The sequence below is a fragment of the Somniosus microcephalus genome, chromosome 1, assembly GCF_052327205.1.
Source record: "Somniosus microcephalus isolate GS21.2 chromosome 1, FLI_Smic_1.0, whole genome shotgun sequence".
NCBI classification, from domain to species: Eukaryota; Metazoa; Chordata; class Chondrichthyes; order Squaliformes; family Somniosidae; genus Somniosus; species Somniosus microcephalus.
This window is the reverse complement of record NC_140987.1, coordinates 257,439,488-257,458,892: the sequence shown is the minus strand read 5'-3', so window position 1 is coordinate 257,458,892 and position 19,405 is coordinate 257,439,488. Positions and strand designations below refer to the sequence as shown.

General features: G+C 48.2%; 1 protein-coding gene and 1 long non-coding RNA gene across 3 annotated transcripts in view; one reads left to right on the top strand and one right to left on the bottom strand.

Moving 5' to 3' along the window:
• The first annotated feature begins 9,233 nt into the window (after positions 1–9,233).
• Positions 9,234–19,405, top strand: part of LOC147124743 (uncharacterized) — a 77,752-nt gene continuing 67,580 nt past the window's right edge. The window contains exon 1 of the long non-coding RNA XR_015078975.1: positions 9,234–9,399. This is a non-coding gene — a long non-coding RNA (uncharacterized LOC147124743). The remainder of the gene's footprint in view (positions 9,400–19,405) is intronic.
• Positions 14,925–19,405, bottom strand: part of gda (guanine deaminase) — a 71,906-nt gene continuing 67,425 nt past the window's right edge. For both annotated transcript variants that reach the window (XM_085992514.1, XM_085992523.1), the window contains one exon: positions 14,925–17,542. In XM_085992514.1, coding sequence (XP_085848640.1) covers positions 17,475–17,542 — 68 coding nt within the window. In that variant the 3' untranslated portion in view covers positions 14,925–17,474. The remainder of the gene's footprint in view (positions 17,543–19,405) is intronic.

Sequence of the window (19,405 nt, the reverse complement as noted above, 5' to 3'; positions counted from 1 at the left end):
CCTGGAGTCTCGTTTGCGGCCACAGAAACGCGTATCTATTCCCCTTACAATAGAATCCCCTATCACAATAGCTCTCCCGCTCTTTTTTCCTCCCATCCCGTGCAGCAGAACCACCCATGGTGCCAGGAAGTTGGTTGCTGCTGCCTTCCCCCGATGAGCCATCCTCCCCAACAATATCCAAAGCGGTATATCTGTTTGAGAGGGGGATGGCCACAAGGGACCCCTGCACTACCTGCCTGCGCCTACTACTCTGCCTGGCGGTCACCCATTCCCTTCCTGCCTGTGCAGCCTTTACGTGCGGTGTGACCAACTGATTAAACATGATATCCACGACGTCCTCAGCATCGCAAATGCTCCAGTATGTATCCATTCACAACTCCAGCGCCACAATGCGCTCTGCCAGTAGCTGCAGCTGGATATACTTCCCGCACACATGGTCGTCAGGGACACAGGAAGAAGTGTCCCTGATTTCCCACATAGCGCAGGAGGAGCATGCCATGGGGCCAAGCTTTGCTGCCATGACTTATCCTTTAATTAATTTAAATTAAATCAATACCACCAATTATACTACAATTAAACTATATATTCAAGGGCCCTTGTTTCCTAGCACTCCCCGCTACACAACAGAGACCTTAGAAACTATAACCACAAAATTAAGACCGTCTAAACTTTATAAACTATGGCCTAGAAATTGGGTATAGCCCCGCTTGGGGCGTTAGAATTGGCGGAGCGCAAATTTTATAGCCAGACGCAACTTATCGACACCTCGTGTGATATTGGGTTGCAGCACCCCAAAGGTGATTGAGGCGCGAGTTCAGGCATTACACGGGGCACCTAAGGCACTAACATGCCGGCGCAAACCAATATCGGGGCGTCCAGCCGCAGCGCAGGTGCTCTCAATTACCCATGACCACGAGACTTCCAGGCGCCGGCCAGCTCTTAAAGGGGTGGGTCAGGCAGCTCCAGCATCCACAGTCTGCGCCTTGCAGGCCTGCAAATCGGCGCAGGCCCTTCTCTGGTGCGAAAAACTTGCAGCATATGGAGAGGGTGAGGCAGAGTGCTTCACCAATGAGTCTCTGGAGGAATTGGTGGCCGCAGTGGAGCGCCGGCGAGATGTCCTCTACCCCGACAATGGCAGGAGGTCTAATCATAAGGACTACCGACGAGCTTGGAGGGATGTTTCTCAGAGGGTCAACTCCAGCAGCATGGCGACCAGGAGCCCTGTGCAGTGCAGGAAGAAATTCAACGACCTCACTCGGGTCGTGAGGGTGAGTGGAGTTAATGTAAACTTATGCATCCCTCCATTAGCACCTGACTTTATGGCTACAGGGTGCGCTATGCCCCACTGGCCATCTGTCAGCAAGCACCCATGGCCCCTTCTGGTCACACACATGTACATTTGACTCAGGGCATCATGTAAGGGCTGGTCCACCATGGGGGGCATGAGATGATAACCCAGGGCATCATGTAAGGGCTGTTCCACCATGGGGGCATGAGATGATAACCCAGGGCATCATGTAAGGGCTGTTCCACCATGGGGGGCATGAGATCATAATTCAGGGCATCATGTAACATCACTTCCCGTCCTTTGCCCTGCAGGCCAAGCTGTCGAGAAACCGCAAGGAGCAGCTTCGCACCGGAGGAGGCCGTCCTCAACTGGAGCCTCTGACGGATCTCGAGGAGAGAGTCCACCAGATTGTGGGAGGACGCCTGAGTGGTCCTGTCACCACTGCAGCTGCCGAACCCATTGTCCACAGCGATGGTAAGGTTCTCTACTATTACAACTGTCACCTTCCAGTTGTTTCCCCCACCAGCATGCTTTCTCAATGTGGAGCCATGTCATAGCATTGCCGCACTATTGCATCCCTTGCTGCCAAACTGTCCTTTTGCTAAAGCCACTCTTCAACCTCCCTGCTTTCAGATGCTGCATCACCAGCTTGGGAGCCAGCCCCTCAAGCTGCCAGTGCCTCCGGAGGCGACGACCAGGAGGAAGCCGGACCATCCGTGCCAGCCTCAGGGGAGCCACTGTATCTGGAGACTGGGGATAGTAGTTCCCTTGAGGGGAGGGGTTGGCTCTGATGAGCCAGTTGCAGGAACCAGCGGCCTGCAGCAATGCGCGGGGGGTAGGGACGCTCGGGGCCGTCTCCCCGGAGGTCGAGGCAGGCCACCATGACTGCTGCACAGAGTGCAGAGGAGGTGCATAGCCTTGCCGAGATGAGCGCCCAGGCCCGGCTCAGGCACACTGAGCTGATGGCTGCAGTGGGGAGGATGCCTGAGTCGATCGACACACTGGCAAAGAGTGTGCTGGACTTTGGGGCAGCAATGGAAAGGACTGTCCAGGGCTTCGGCCCAGCAATGGAAAGGTCTGTCCAGGGCTTCGGCCCAGCAATGGAAAGGTCTGTCCAGGGCTTGTCCGAGGCAGTGGAAAGGTCTGTCCAGGGCTTGTCCGAGGCAGTGGAAAGGTCTGTCCAGGCCTTGTCCGAGGCAGTGGAAAGGACTGTTCCGGCCTTATCCAAAGCAGTGGAAAGGACTGTCCATGGCTTTTCCCAAGCACTGGCACCTGCCACGCAGGTCCTCACTGCTGCCACGCAGTCACTTGCTGGCCTCGTCCACACGCAAATTGAGGCCACGCGAACACTCTCTGCTGCCACCCTAGCTGCATCAGGCAGGATCACCCTAGGCCCTTGCAGCACCACAGCAGGCCATGAATCTGGAGCAGTTGATTCTGGCGTATGATCCTGTGCGGCCCCGTCAGAGTGCTAGTGTTTTGGCCGACCATGGTGCAGGTGTCCTCTCTCTGCATGTGAGCAGTCCTGATGCCACCACTGGCACGTCAGCAGAGCAGCTGTCACCACCTGCGCGGCAGACTGCTAGCAGACATGCCCAGTTGGAGCAGCCTGCTTGCGGGACCTCCAAGCCCAGAGGTCGTCCAGGCCGTCCCTCAGGGGCTTCAGCGCTTCCAGACACTTAGCAGGTGTCCCCCAGCCTTGACGCAGCCACTGGGGTCCAATTACGGAGGAGCTGCAGGGAGGGAAGGGGCCGACCTCGTAAGAGGAGTCGGTCTCCATCAAGGGGTCACCAGTAGAGGGAGGTGCTAAGACGTCTCTTTTTTCCGGATTTAATGCCGTCCACACCTGCTGTGTTTGTTTGTTATGGTTTGGTTAGTTTTGCCGGGTTGCCAGACAGTTATCTGTTAGTTTGTTAGTTATGATTTCTGTTACCATTACGTCATCATGCTGGAAGGAAGCACTTGTTTGAAAATAAAGAAAACTTTTTATTTACAATCGAGCTGTACACTATTTACAATCATCAAGGCCTTCATAGGCTTACAGCGAACCGGAGGGCGCTGTTCGAATCACAGCCACCATTCCGTCCGAGGGGCCTAGAACCGAGTCCTTATGAGCCTCTGACGAACGGCCCTTCCAGTTTCTGGAGCCCTCCCATCTTCCTCCTCCTCCTCCTCCTCCTCCTCCTTGTCCGCCTGCTCTGCTGGACCTTGAGGGTCGGCTGGCATTGGCTGGGTGCGTCGAATGGCCAGGTTTAGGAGCATGCAACAGACAACAACGATGCGCACCACATGCTCCGGCGAGTACTGTAGGGCGCCCCCCGAATGGTCTAGACAACGGAAACGCTGCTTCAGCACACCAATTGTGTGCTCCACAATGTTCCTGGTGGTCTGATGGCTGTTGTTGTAATGCTCTTCTGCCGGGGTGCTGGGCAAACGGAGCGGGGTCATGAGCCATGGGCAGAGAGGATAGCCCTTGTCGCCCAGAAGCCAGCCTCGTGGGTGAGCGGGGTCCTCAAAAAGGTCAGCCACTGAGGTCTGCCGCAAGATGAACGCGTCGTGGCTGCTGCCAGAGAATTGTGCGTTCACCGCCATGATCATCTGCCGGTGATCACAGACCAGCTGCACATTAAGGGAGTGGAACCCCTTTCAGTTACGGAACACCTCCGGATTCTGTAATGGCGCCTGTAGTGTATGTAACCTGTACCACCTTAAGAGGATACCTTAAGGTGATGGACTACTTTTTGATGGCTCCTGTACATTGTAGTACCGGTGGTGACCACACTGGTATATAAACCCTGTGGAGCAAAGTGTATCTCAGTTCAGCCCTGACCCTCAATCACTAAAGACCTGTTTACTTACTTCTGTCGTCTGTGTCCTGTTATTCAGTATAACTGCAATTGAAAACACAGACTCAACAGTGGCGACGAGTCTGATCTTACCTTGCGGCAGTTTTGCATCAAAGGAAGCTTCGTCCTCAGACACGGACGTCGAAAAAGGGCATCCACCCTCAACATCCTGCATCGCACGGGAGGCCATCGGAAACCCAGGTTGGTTTGCTGACCACGAAGTCAAGCATCAGTGAGCATCCCTTCTACGACAGCGGCGGGTAAGCCCGATCGAGCGGCACGGGGGGGAAAGTCGGCCGAGTTGTCAGTGGGAGAAGGGGAGGGAAAAGGGCGGAGAACACGACATCAGCCGGTGTCAGGGGCCGGACTGCAATCGGGCAGAGACGCGCAGCAGCCAGAAAAGCATTTATGGCCACAAGGACCGCGGGAGCGGCGGGGGAACAAGAGCAGCAATGCAGGGGAAAATAAAGGACCGCTGGGAGGCGTGGACAGCAACAGCGCGGGAATAGCCATTTTGAGTCGGCGGGGGAAGAAGACAAGCGCGGGAAAAGCAGCCAAGCGCGGGAAAAGCTGCCATCTTAAAATAAAATAAAAAATAATAATATTATCCAAAGGGGAAGGAGAATCTCAGCAAGTCTGCCAAAAACGGGTAACATCACTGCTTTTGATAACGATGTGGAAGATTGGGCCACTTATGTGGAACGCATCGAAGTTTACTGTACAACGAATGAGGATGATAAGAAAGCACTAACCCTATTAAACTCAATGGGTGCGAAGACGTACGGGTTATTAAGGAACCTTGTAACACCAGACAAACCGGTAGGGAAGAGTTTCGCGGATATTGTTACTATCCTGCAGGAGCATTTAAACCCCACGCCGCTGCTGATAGCGGAACGATTTAAATTCTACAAAAGAATTCAACTTAGGAATTCAGCATTGCTTTCTTCTTTAACGGAACTGCGCAAGTTATCAAAGTACTGCCAGTTCGGAACAGGACTAGCAGACGCATTGAGAGATAAGTTTGTGTGTGGGCTCCTAAGGGAAGGAACCCAGAAGCGACTGCTAGAGGAAAAGGACCTTACGCTGGACAAAGCTTTCAGCATTGCAGCATCCCACGAGGCAGCAGCACGAGGCGCTGCAGAGATACAGCAAAGGCCATTGGAATTCAGCACCAATGAAATGGCATTGGGCACAGTAAAGTGCTATCGTTGTGGAAGGACAACGCATGACCAGAACCAGTGCTGGTTCAAAGATAAAGAATGCAGGCAATGTGGCAAACTTGGTCACATAGCGAGAGTATGCCGGTCAGGAAAGAAGACCAGCAGCAAAAAGTCACCGCAGGAGAAGTACAAAAAAGTACACAAGGTGACAGAGAACAGTTCGGATGAACAGAAGACAGATTCAGACTCCAGCAGTAAGCAACTGAGTTGTCTGAAAATACATAATGTGGGTAACACAGCAGACCACCAAACTATCTGGGTCACGCTTCGGATAGCAGGAGTCCAAGTGAAGATTGAATTGGACACTGGGTCGGCATTAACGGTCATGAATAAGCAAGATTACAAAAGGTTATTCTCGCACATTCCCCTGAGGGATACGGAGATTGTATTGAAAACATACACGGGGCAAATAGTATACCCCAAAGGAAAGATAAAAGTAAACGTGGTCTACAGTGGTAAAGAAAGTCAGAAAATGGACTTGTATGTGTTACCTGATGGAGGTCTGCCACTACTGGGACGGGAATGGATCCGGAGAATAAATGTGGACTGGCATTCCATACAAGCACTGACTGTAGATGCCTGTAAGGAGGACGACGTCAAACCTAAACGACTGTCCAAAATCTTAGACGATGCTAAGGAGGTGTTCCAACAGGGACTGAAAGGAATTACGGCAACCATCAAGGTTGAAGAACATGCAAACCCAAAATTTTTCAAAGCCTTATGCGATACGACCTGCTGTGGAAGCAGAGCTGGAAGGGCTAGAACGTTCAGGGGTACTGTCCAAGGTGGACTGGAGCGAATGGGCTACACCCATTGTTCCTGTCATGAAGCGTTCGTTGAGCAACAAGCCGGGGGGACCTGGGAAGGTTCGCATCTGTGGCGGTTTCAAGATCACTGTTAATCCGGTTCTTCACACGGTGCAATATCCGCTTCCGCGGATTGAAGATATCTTCGCTTCGCTGTCTGGCGGGAAATACTTCACTAAGATAGACCTGGCGCAGGCGTACCGACAGATGGAAGTTGATGAAGCGTCACGTCAGTATCTCACGATCAACACGCATAAGGGCTTATATCGGTATAATAGACTGGTTTTTGGAGTGGCATCGGCTCCAGCGATTTGGCAAAGGGCCATGGAGCAGGTATTGCAGGGAATTCCAGACACACAATGCTACCTGGATGACATCCTGATTACAGGAGATAACAATGAGGATCACCTCACGAATTTGGAGCAGGTGCTCATCAGATTGAAAGAATATGGGCTCAGAGTTAATCGCCAGAAATGCGAGTTCTTTCAAAAGCGAATCTCGTACTGCGGCCACGTCATTGACCGGGAGGGGCTCCATAAGTCACCTGACAAGATCGAAGCTGTTGTAAAAGCTCCTGCACCGGAAAATGTATCCCAATTGAGGTCGTTCCTCGGGTTGGTTAACTATTACCACAAGTTTCTTCCAAATTTATCCACAGTGTTACACCCACTAAACACTCTTTTGCAAATGGGAATACCATGGAAGTGGAGCGATGATTGTAAGCGGGCTTTTCAAAAGAGCAAGGCACTGATCACCTCTAAGGAAGTGTTGGCTCACTTTAACCCAACGCTGCCTATTCGCTTAGCTTGTGATGCTTCTCCATATGGTATCGGGGCAGTGCTCTCACATAAGTTTCCAGATGGCTCGGAAAGGCCAGTCGCTTTCACATCCAGATCATTGACCTCCGCTGAGCGCAACTATGCTCAGATAGATAGGGAGGCTCTCAGCCTCGTGTGGGGAGTTAAGAAATTTAACCATTACCTGCAAGGCCAAAAGTTTACGCTGCTGACAGATCACCAGCCGTTGGTTTCCATTTTCAACCCTAAGAAGGGTGTTCCGGGAATGACGGCGCAGAAGCTTCAGAGATGGTCCCTTTTCCTAGGGGCACATCAATATGATATTGAATTCAAAGGTACAAAGCAACATGGTAATGCTGATGGGTTGTCGCGCCTGCCACTACCTACAGCGGAAGAGGCACCGGCAGTTGACCCTGTCGAGATATTTCACTCGACCATCATCGAATGCTTACCAGTCACCAATGCGGGTATTGAGAGAGAGACCCGAAACGACCCGACACTGTCTCGGGTCTACGACTTGACAGTGAAGGGATGGCCAGCACATGGCGAACCACTGTTACCAGCATTCTCAGCCAGACGAGAACAGCTGTCCGTATGTCAAGGAACATTGATGTATGGAACAAGGGTGATTATTCCTCCGAAATTAAGAGAGAGAGTTCTGAAAGAATTGCACGAAGGTCATCTGGGGGGAGTCAAGATGAAAAGCCTTGCTAGGGCTTATGTGTGGTGGCCAGGTATCGACAAACAAATAGAGGATCTGACTAAAAGCTGCTCGGGGTGCCAAAAAGTTCAAAATGCACCTCCAATTGCACCGCTGCATCCGTGGGAATGGCCTTCAGCCCCCTGGCAACGTGTGCATATCGACTTTGCAGGTTCATTCATGGATTCCATGTTTTTGATAGCAGTAGACGCACATTCTAAATGGCCAGAAGTGATTAAGATGTCGACCACTACCTCTGAGAAGACGATCGCAGTTCTAAGAACCATATTTGCAAGGAATGGGTTGCCGGAGCAAATATGTTCAGACAACGGACCACAGTTCGTGTCAGAAGAATTCCAGAAATTCATGAAAAAGAATGGGGTGAAACACTATACATCTGCCCCATATCATCCGGCTACAAATGGGTTGGCCGAGAGATTTGTACAAACGTTCAAAAAGGCGATAAAGGCCATGAGTGAAGACCATATTCCACTACAACACAAGGTGGACAATTTCCTGATGGCGTATCGAAACGCCACGCATGCAGTGACAAATCAAAGCTCTGCCATAATGTTCTATAACAGAAGGTTGCGGTCCCGGTTGGATTTGTTAAAACCCAATGTGCGAAGGGAAGTCGAAAACAAGCAATTCCAGCATGTAAATAACAAGGCCACTCGTAGTTTCGAAATAGGACAACCAGTGTTGGCCAGGGACTATAGGGATGATAAATGGCAACCTGGAACAATTCGTGCACGACAAGGACCCTTGATGTACACGGTAGACGTTGGAGAGAATGTAATACGACGTCATGCTGACCAACTTGTGGAATCGAGAACAAGGGTCGACCCCATGTCTACGGCAGAGACACCAGTTGAAGAATTTATTGAGCCTGTAGCATCTACCTCAGACTCGAACGTACATGATGTTCAATCCATAGGAGATCAAGTGGATGAGTCACCCCAGCAACGAGAACCAGAGACCCCTGAAAGGCGTTATCCGGGCCGGATCAGGAGGCCTCCTCAGAGACTGAATCTTTGAACAGTTTTGTGTGTAAATTGTATATATGTTATCCATGTAATGTTTAATTTGGGGTGTACACTGTAAAGCTAAAAGGGGAGGAATTGTAGTGTATGTAACCTGTACCACCTTAAGAGGATACCTTAAGGTGATGGACTACTTTTTGATGGCACCTGTACATTGTAGTACCGGTGGTGACCACACCGGTATATAAACCCTGCGGAGCAAAGTGTATCTCAGTTCAGCCCTGACCCTCAATCACTAAAGACCTGTTTACTTACTTCTGTAGTCTGTGTCCTGTTATTCAGTATAACTGCAATTGAAAACACAGACTCAACAGCGCCCGCAAAGCCACGTGTGTGCAATCAATGGCCCCCTGCACCATGGGGAAGTCCGCAATAGCCGTGAAGCCCTGTGTGCGCTCCCCCTGCTTCTCCAGGGTCACAGGGAAGGTGATTAATTCACACCTCCTTTTGTAGAGGGCAGCTGTCACTTGCCGGATGCAGCAATGCACCGCAAATAGAGAGATATTTGATATGTCCCCAGCTGCTGCCTGAAACGATCCGCTGGCGTAAAAGTTGAGCGCAACAGTGACTTTCACGGCCACCGACAGAGAGGTCCTGCACCGTATCCGCGGCTGCAGATCCCCAGCAAGCAGGTGGCACAGCTCAGTGACAACATCCTTACCAAATCTGAGCCTTCGCAGACACTGCTCCTCTGACATGGTAAGGTAGGAGACCTGCTGTCTGAAAACCCTGGCAGCGTATGGTCGGATTTGGCGACGTCCATTGGCCCTCCTCCTTCTGGCCAATCCTGGCCCTCTTTCCCTCCGTCTCTGTGCCCTTGCCAGTTGTTCAGCCAGGATGATGTTCCCCTCCAAAGCAGCTCCCATTATTCTGGCCGACGAGTAAGACGCAGTCAGCTTTCTGGATCCAACTGTTCTGGATAGGGCTGAAGGTCCCAAGGCTCCTCTGGCTCAATAAGAACAAGTCTGTGTAACTGAAGGTCTACAACTCTCTCCAGCAGCGAGCAGTATGGCCAGGCCAAATGGCTGCCGGTTTTATACTAGTGCTGTCCCCTTTAAAGAGCGCCCCCCGAGTCCGAGAAGGACCTGGTAACGTTCCATCCAACTGTCACTAATAGCGCCAGGCGGAACGGAGGGGAGCGCCACCGAATTTCCGGTACGGGGCGCCAAAAAGGCGTTGCACAATGAAATGACGTCATTATCTGGCTGCGCCCGCGAGCGGGCGCAAAGACTTAGCGCCAGCGCTAACAGGCTACTCAATATGGCAGAATGCGCTAGGATCACTGCGCACGTCTGAAAATTGGGTAACGCCTCAAATCTCGGGCTCTTTAGGCGCTAATCGCTGGCGCAACCAACCAAATTTCTAGGCCTATGAACCTTAACTGTCAAACTAGAGTAGTATAAGTACTCACCCAATCAGCTGCTTCCTCCTGCCCATGTCACGTTTTGAATCGTGACATGGCTCTGGAACGCCGCCGCCGGTCTGCGAGATTGGTAAGCCTCTGTAAAAAAAAAGCCCGTGAAAGTGAGTTTAAATACTCACTGAAACTCCACTCTCACCGCTCCCTACAATGACCTATGATAAAGAAAGTTTCAGTTATTGACCGTTTTAGTTAACTGTTAAAAGGTATTTTATAAATAATAATCACAGTAATCGCTAGACTTTTTTTTATACAAGGTCATCAAAGTGTACAAAAAAAGCACAGGCTGTACTGCATAGCAGAGTGTCAGCCGTGGCTCAGTGGGTACTACTTTCACCTCGGAGTCAGAAGCTTGTGAGTTCAAGTCCAACTCCAGAGAATTGAGTACAGTACTGAGGGAGTGCTGCACTGTCGGAGGTGCCGTCTTTCGGATGAGATGTTAAACCGAGGCCCCGTCTGCTCTCTCAGGTGGACGTAACTATTTCGAAGAAGAGCAAGGGAATTCTCCCCGGTGTCCTGGCCAATATTTATCCCTCAACCAACATCACTTAAATCAGATTATCTGGTTGATATTACATATTTGAAAGTTCTCTATCTGAATGCACATAGCATTCGTAACAAAATAGACAAGTTAATGGCACAAATAACTACATATGGGTATGATCTTGTGGCCATTACAGAAACATGGCTGCAGGGTGACAATGCCTGGGAATTAAACATACCAGGTTATTTAACAATCAGGAAGGACAGGCAGGAAGGAAGGGGAGGTGGGGTGGCTATGTTAATAAAGGAAGGAATCACTGTAATACAGAGAAATGATATTGGGTCAAAAGATCAGGATAATGAAACAGTTTGGGTGGAGGTAAGGAATAATAAGGGGAAAAAAACACTAGTGGGCGTAGTCTATAGGCCTCCGAACAGTGGCAACTCTGTTGGACGGAGTATCAATCAGGAAATAGTTGAGGCTTGTAATAAGGGAACATCTATAATTATGGGGGATTTTAACTATTATATTAATTGGACAAATCAAATTGGGCAGGGCTGCCTTGAGGATGAGTTCATTGAGTGTATTAGGGATGGGTTTCTTGAGCAGTATGTAACTGAACCGACCAGGGGGCAAGCAACCTTAGATCTGGTCCTGTGTAACGAGACAGGATTAATTAAAAATGTCCTAGTAAAGGATCCCCTTGGAATGAGTGACCATAACATGGTTGAATTCCATATTCAATTAGAGGGTGAGAAGGTTGGATCTCAAACAAGCGTGCTAAGCTTGAATAAAGGAGACTATGAAGGTATGAGAGCGGAATTGAGTAGAGTGGATTAGGAAAATAGATTAAAGGGTAAGACGATACATGATCAGTGGTGTACATTTAAGGAGTTATTTTACAACTTCCAAAAAATATATATTCCACTGAGAAGAAAAGGGTGTAAAAGAAAAGACAGCCATCCATGGCTAAGTAAAGAAATTAAGGATAGTATTCAACTAAAAACAAGGGCATATAAGGTAGCCAAATCTAGTGGGAGGATAGAGGATTGGGAAAATTTTAAAAGACAGCAAAAAATAACAAAAATATTGACTAAGAAAGGGAAGATAGATTATGAAAGTAAATTTGCAAAAAATATAAAAACAGATAGTAAAAGTTTTTATAGTTATATAAAAAGAAAAAGGGTGGCTAAAGTAAATGTTGGTCCCTTAGAGGATGAGACCGGGAAATTAATGGTGGGAAATATGGCGATGGCAAAAACACTGAATGAATATTTTGTATCAGTCTTTACAGTAGAAGACACTAAGAATATCCCAACACTGGACAAACAGGGGGCTATGTGGGGGGGAGGAGCTAAACACGATCAAAATCACTAAGGAAGTGGTACTCGGTAAAATAATGGGACTCAAGGCGGATAAATCACCTGGACCTGATGGCTTACATCCTAGGGTCTTGAGGGAAGTGGCGGTAGGGATTGTGGATGCATTGGTAATAATTTTCCAAAACTCCCTGGACTCAGCAAAGGTCCCGGCAGACTGGAAAACTGCTAATGTAACACCCTTATTTAAAAAGGGCAGTAGACAGAAGGCTGGAAACTATAGACCGGTTAGCCTAACATCTGTGGTAGGTAAAATTTTGGAGTCCATTATTAAGGAGACAGTAACAGGACATTTGGATAATCATAATTTAATAGGACAAAGTCAGCATGGTTTTATGAAGGGGAAGTCATGTTTGACAAATTTGCTGGAGTTCTTTGAGGAAGTAACATATAGGGTGGATAAAGGGGAACCAGTGGACGTAGTGTATTTAGACTTCCAAAAGGCATTTGACAAGGTGCCACACAAAAGATTATTGCTTAAGAAATAAAATCACGGGATTGGGGGTAATATTCTGGCATGGATAGAGGATTGGCTATCTAACAGAAGGCAGAGAGTTGGGATAAATGGTTCATTCTCAGACTGGCAATCAGTAACTAGTGGTGTTCCGCAGGGGTCAGTGCTGGGTCCCCAACTCTTTACAATCTATATTAACGATTTGGAGGAGGGGACCGAGTGTAACATATCAAAGTTTGCAGATGATACTAAGATGGGAGGGAAAGTAGTGAGTGAGGAGGACATAAAAAACCTTCAAGGGGACATAGACAGGCTAAGTAAGTGGGCAGAGATTTGGCAGATGGAATACAATACTGGAAAGTGTGAGGTTATGCACTTTGGCAGGAAAAATCGTAGAGCAAGTTATTATCTTAATGGCAAGAAACTGTAAAGTACTGAAGTACAAAGGGATCTGGGGGTCCTGGTGCACGAAACTCAAAAGGTTAGTATGCAGGTGCAGCAAGTGATTAAGAAGGCCAATGGAATGTTGGCTTTCATTGCTAGGGGGATAGAATATAAAAATAGGGAGGTATTGCTTTAGTTGTACAAGGTATTGGTGAGACCGCACCTGGAATATTGCATACAGTTTTGGTGTCCATACTTAAGAAAAGACATACTTGCTCTCAAGTCAGTACAAAGAAGGTTCACTCGGTTAATCCCGGGGATGGACATATGAGGAGAGGTTGAGTAGATTGGGACTCTACTCATTGGAGTTCAGAAGAATGAGAGGCGATCTTATTGAAACATATAAGATTGTGAAGGGGTTGCATCGGGTGGATGCGGGGAGGATGTTCCCAATGATGGGTGAAACTAGAACTAGGGGGCATAGTCTTAGAATAAGGGGCTGCTCTTTCAAAACTGAGATGAGGAGGAACTACTTCAGAGGGTGGTAGGTCCATGGAATATGCTGCCCCAAAAAGCTGTAGAAGCTACATCATTACATAAATTTAAAACAGAAATAGACAGTTTCCTAGAAGTAAAGGGAATTAAGGGTTACGGGGAGCGGGCAGGAATTTGGACATGAGTCTAGGTTCAGATCGGACATGGCCCTGTGGGTAGCGGAGCGGGCCCAGGGGCTGTGTAGCCTGATCCTGCTCCTATTTCGTGTGTCTAATTCTGTTAGATTCAGGAGATGGTTCTGTGATAGTAGATTGGCGGTTAGGATCAGATCAGCCATGATCTTATTAAATGGCGGAGCAGGCTCAAGGGGCCGATTGGCCTGCTCCTGCTCCTATTTCTTATGTTCTTATGTTATTTGTGGGAGCTTGCTGGGAGCAAATTAGCTGCTGCGTTCCCTACATTACAACAGTGACTACACTTCAAAAGTACTTCATTGGCTGTAAAGCGCTTTAGGACATCCTGAGGTCATGCATGCACCTTGGAATCAGACTTCATGACCCAAGAAGTCTAAACAGAGTTTGAAGACCTAATTAAAATAATTTGAAAACTCTCTGAATGGAGGAACATTGTGACTTCTTGTTAAAGATTTCTCTTGTTCAGCTATTTTCTGTTGTGAAAATGTAGAACTAGCTTCATGTAGTAAAACTTGTCCTTCAAATGTAATGGGATTTAACATTCCATTGTGCTTGTGCACTAAAGTGCATTGACTTTTGTTCGCTGAACTTTGCTGCAAACTCCTGCCAAAAACCAAGGGCAGAAATGTGCATCAGTGCCATAATAAAAATGATTGATTGGCATTGGGATTAACATTGGAAAATATGTACTTTGGGGCTCAAAATCCCTTGGGAGAGTGTTTGGGTCAGTCAATTTAAGTAATTCAGGCAGACACCCACACTTGTATCGATCTATGCCACTATTTACTTCATCGCCTCTTATCAACATAATCTTCTACTCCTTTCTCCCTTATGTGCTTACCTAGCTCCCCCTTAACTGTATCTATGCTATTCGCCTCAACCACTCCCTGTGGTAGTGAGTTTCACATCCTCAGCACTCTCTGGGTAAAGGAGTTTCTCCTGAATTCCCTATTGGTGTCTCTTATATTTATGGCTCCCAGTTTTGGACTCCTCCACAAGTCTCCCACATTCGGCCCATCGTGCCTGTGCCGGCTCTTTGAAAGAGCTATCCAATTAGTCCCGGTTCCCTCTCTTTCCCTATATCCATGCAAATGTTTTCTCCCACAAGTGGAAACACCTTCTGTACATCAGCCCTATCAAACCCCTTTGTAATTTTAAAGACCTCTATCAGGTCACCTGGTCAGATAATGTAGAGTAAGTTCTGGCAAAGTACAGTTCTTGACTCTTACTCATTATATTAGATGTGTACAGAAAACCAAGATTACAAAGAGATTATCTGACTGAAAACATGTCTGTTTTTGAGGCTCCAATAGGCAATTCATCGCTGAATGGGTTAACTATTTTGCAATCTACTGTACAGTCAGATACCTTTAGGAGCAAAGTACAGTGACAATGATATTTATTACAACGGTAATTTAAGCCAATAAAATACTGACATTTATTTGATGCGGGACAGCATACAAAGTGCAGTAATATACAAAAATAGAAGTTTGATTTAAGCATTACAGATTTGGTACAGTCCAAAGTATTTAGCAGGCACACGTGTGTCTCTTAGGCAGACCCTCGGATGACTTGCTTCCACATTAAAAATGAGTTCGCAGGTGACTGATGAGTCCAATGAGGGATCTACAGTCTCTGTCACAGGTGGGGCAGACGGTGGTTGAAGGGGCAGGTGGGTGGGGTGCTTGGGTTGACGTGCGCTCCTTGCGCTGCCTGTGCTTGGCTTCTGCTTGCTCCCGGCGAAGAGACTCGAGGTGTTCGGCGCCTTCCCGGGTGCTTCTCCTCCACTTTGTGCGGTCTTGGGCCAGGGATTCCCAGGTGTCGGTGGGGATGTTACACTTTTTCAAGGAGGCTTTGAGAGTGTCCTTGAAGCGTTTCCTCTGCCCACCTGGGGCTCTCTTGTCGTGCCGGAGCTCTGAGTAGAGCGCTTGTTTTGGGAGTCTCGTATCGGGCATGCGGACAATGTGACCCGTCCATCGGAGCTGATTGAGCGTGGTCAAAGCTTCGATGCTGGCCTGAGCAAGAACACTGACGTTGGTGCGCCTATCCTGCCAATGGATTTGCAGGATCTTGCGGGGGCAGCGTTGGTGGTGCTTCCACTGCCACCAACGCTGTACCACGCGTGTGTATAAACCATTTGATCATACATTGACACCAAGAACTTGCATCAGAATTCGGCACAAAACCAGTTTTCATGTTGAGCTTTTTAATTATAATTCTATTGTTTTTCTTGTAGCTGTTCACATTAGCAGTTTTTGCCCTTTAAATTTTACATTAGTGCTTAATTCTAAAGCTCACCCCATGATTACTTGTGTGTGTACATATTACAAGGTAATTGTACAGATGGCTAAGTGTTTTCATATAGTGTCATCATAATCTGCAACCCAGTTTACTGCACAGTGGCAACTAAATTAATATTTTATTACAAAAATGCTAGTTTATGATAACCCCAACTCTTTTTTGTGCAGTTTACTGTTAAATTTGTTTTTTTATTTGTATTCATATTTTATTTACGCAACTTCACTTTTCTATACCAGGTCTTTCTAGTTTGTATGGCTTAGGAATACACCCACATGGTCCATTCATCCACTGAAAGCCATTGGGGAACCATCAACTTTTATATTTTACCTGTAGTTTGCTGATAAACTGACTGAGACATAAACAGTAGACGTGCACGTACCATTTAAAGCTTTATAAATCACTGGCTAGGCCTCAGCTGGAGTATTGTGTCCAATTCTAGGCACCGCACTTTAGGAAGGATGTCAAGACTTGGCCAGGGTGCAGAAGAGATTTACAAGAATGGTACCAAGGGATGAGGGACTTCAGTTACATGGGGAGACTGGAGAAGCTGGGATTGTTCTCCTTAGAGCAGAGAAGGTTAAAGGGAGATTTAATAGAGCTGTTCAAAATCATGAAGGGTTTTGATAGAGTAAATAAGGAGAAATGGTTTCCACTGGCAGGAGGGTCGATAACCAGAGGACACAGATTTGAGATAATTGGCAAACAAACCAGAGGGGAGATGAGAAGATTTTTGATGTGATCTGGAATGCACTGCCTGAAAGGGCGGTGGGAGCAGATTCAATAGTAACTTTCAAAAGGGAATTGGATAAATATTTGAAGGGGAAAACATTGCACGGCTATAGGGAAAGAGCAGGGAAGTGGGATTAATTGGAGAGCTCTTTCAAAGAGCCAGCACTGTGCCAAATGGCCTCCTTCTGTGCTCTACCATTCTATGATTCTGTGAATGTCCGAGCTATCCCTGTCTATTCGTAAGTTAACTGATATTACCAAGTGCAGTGATCGGGGCACTACGATAGGGCCCATCGGTCCAGAATTAGGGAATACCAGACACATCCTGCTCATGATCACCATCTGTCAACCTCGACTGGAGTGTGTGTGGGTTGGGAGCAGTATTAGCTCAGGAGTGATGTCTCCCAAACAACACCTAGTGGCTGGTTTTGAAAAGACAGCTACCCCAAAGACCGAAAGATAAGTTCCCTTCTTCTGCTCAGGGTAGTGGTTGCCAACTTTGGTGGGACCTGGAGGTTCCATCACATGACCTCCCATCTCCCACTGCCCTGCTCCTGCCATTGGTCCCCTGTAGATGTGGCATGGTCAGGGAAACCCAATTGGAGTGGAAAAAGAGAGCGAAATAATGGGAGAAATAGGAGGATAAATTTTATGAGTTAACAGACAACAACATTTTTGGGCTTGCTGACCTCCGAATCCAAACTGGGGATATGTACTACTGTTGCAAGGAACTTCACACTGAAAGCATTAAGTCATATGATTTACCATTTAAAACCTTACCCTTTACAAAATCAGATAAAGAAGGAATAGTAGAACGGCTGTAACAGAGGTAGCAGGCAGAAATGAGGCACCTTTTATAACAGATGTTTCCTATGATTGACAATATTATGTATTAACAGTGCCTTTGTGCTCCAGATTAGGTGCAAGTGTTATACTAGGATTTTGGGAAAGGAATCACTTGCTTTCCAGCCACATATACCTCCACCATGTTCCGGTCATCTCCTGAAACAACATCAATGTAAAATGAATGAAATAAGTTTGCATTCTGCAAAACTAATAAGAAATGCTCTTCCTTTCAAGAAGTTTCCATTCTACTGGCACCTCCCCAGTTTCCATTGAAACCCTCATATTGATTGTCAAGTGCTTCAGAAATCTCTTGTTTAGTTTCTTGAGCACCTAAGATAAATACCAACAACCCGAGGATTTATTTAGACTGCCGCCATCTTCCACGCTACATAAACTTGAGCTCATCCAAAACTCTGCTGCTCGTATCCTAACTCGCACCAAGTCCCGTTCACCCATCTCCCCTGTGCGCGCTGACCTACATTGGCTCCCAGTCTGGCAACGCCTCGGCCTAGAAATTCGGTGGCGCCCCAAAGCTCGCCTGGGCGCTGGGATTACCGCTGCGATCGGAGCCGTTGCGCCCGCCGGAAATTCAGCTTGAGCACCCCAAGAGAGACGCAGGGCGCTGCTTGAGGCGCCCCGCGTCCCTCTTGGGGCGCTGAAACTGAATATCGCAGCGCAACCCCCCTTAAGGGGGAGGGGCCTGCACCAGCGCGATGACCGATCACGAGTGCCGGCAAAAGAGCCCGGCACCGAGGAGAAGTGCCGGGCTCTCGGGACACAGCCGGCACTGCCCGGGGGGGGGGGGGGGGCGGGGGGGATCAGGAGGCCGGGGACAGAGGTGCTGGCAGGCGGCCACCGAAAAAAATGGCCGCCCCGCACCTCCATCTTAATTTGCGCCACTACCGCCACAGGTAGGCCCCGTGAACCAGGCGCGATTTGCGACCGGCGTTACAGAGGCGGGTGCGACCAAATATCGCGATCAGGGCGCTGCGCACACCGATGACGTCATCGGTGGCGGCGCAGCGCTACAAGCTAACGCCATTAGCGCCCCGCTAAATATCGCGGGAGGCGTGGCCAGTGGCGCTAAAGCCACAGAGTGCCCTCTTTAGGCGCTAACTGGTGGCGCAGCCCACCGAATTTCTAGGCCCTCGATTTTAAAATTCTCATCCTTGTTTTCAAATCCCTCCATGGCCTCGCCTCCTCCCTATCTCTGTAACCTCTTCCAGCCCTACAACACTCTGAGATCTATGCGCTCCTCCAATTCTGACCTCTTGGGCAGCCCCGATTTTCATCGCTCCACCATGGGCAGCTTTGCTTTCAGCTGCCTAGGCACTAAGCTCTGGAATTCCCTCACTAAACCTCTCCGCCTCTCTCTCCTCTTTTAAAACATTCCTTAAACCCTACCTCTTTGACCAATCAGTGCTAATATCTCCCTTTGTGGCTTAGTGTCAAATTTTGTCTGATAAGTCATTCTGTGAAGCACCTTGGGGTGTTTTACTATGTTAAAGGCGCTGTATAAATACAAGTTGTTGTTGCCTAGGATTTCCACCTCATTGATGGTGAAGTTATATCTTTGTTTGGAGAGACGGTGTTCCCCTGAAGATCGGGGAAGGACAGTCAGCCACCCCAAAGACCTAAAGATAAGTGCCCATCTTCTGCTGAGGGTAGGGTTGCCAACTTTGGTTGGACGAATTTCTGGAGGTTCCATCACATGACCTGCCATCTCCCACTGCCCTGCTCCCGCCATTGGTCGCCCAACACGTCCATCCTCGCGACGTCCTGCCATCCCACGCCCAATTGAGAAGCAAGCAAACTCTTCATTACCCAATTGGATGATTCACAACTTTAATCAAAACAGCCCTTTTTTCCCATCTCCAATGTTTTCTTATAATTAATAAGCAAAAGTGTTCAAAGAAAGTGGAAAAAAACTCTCAATTTTTTTTATATCCCTATGAATTTTCTTCAACAGCGTCCTGGAGATTAATATTCAATACCTGGAGACTCCAGCTCAATCCTGGA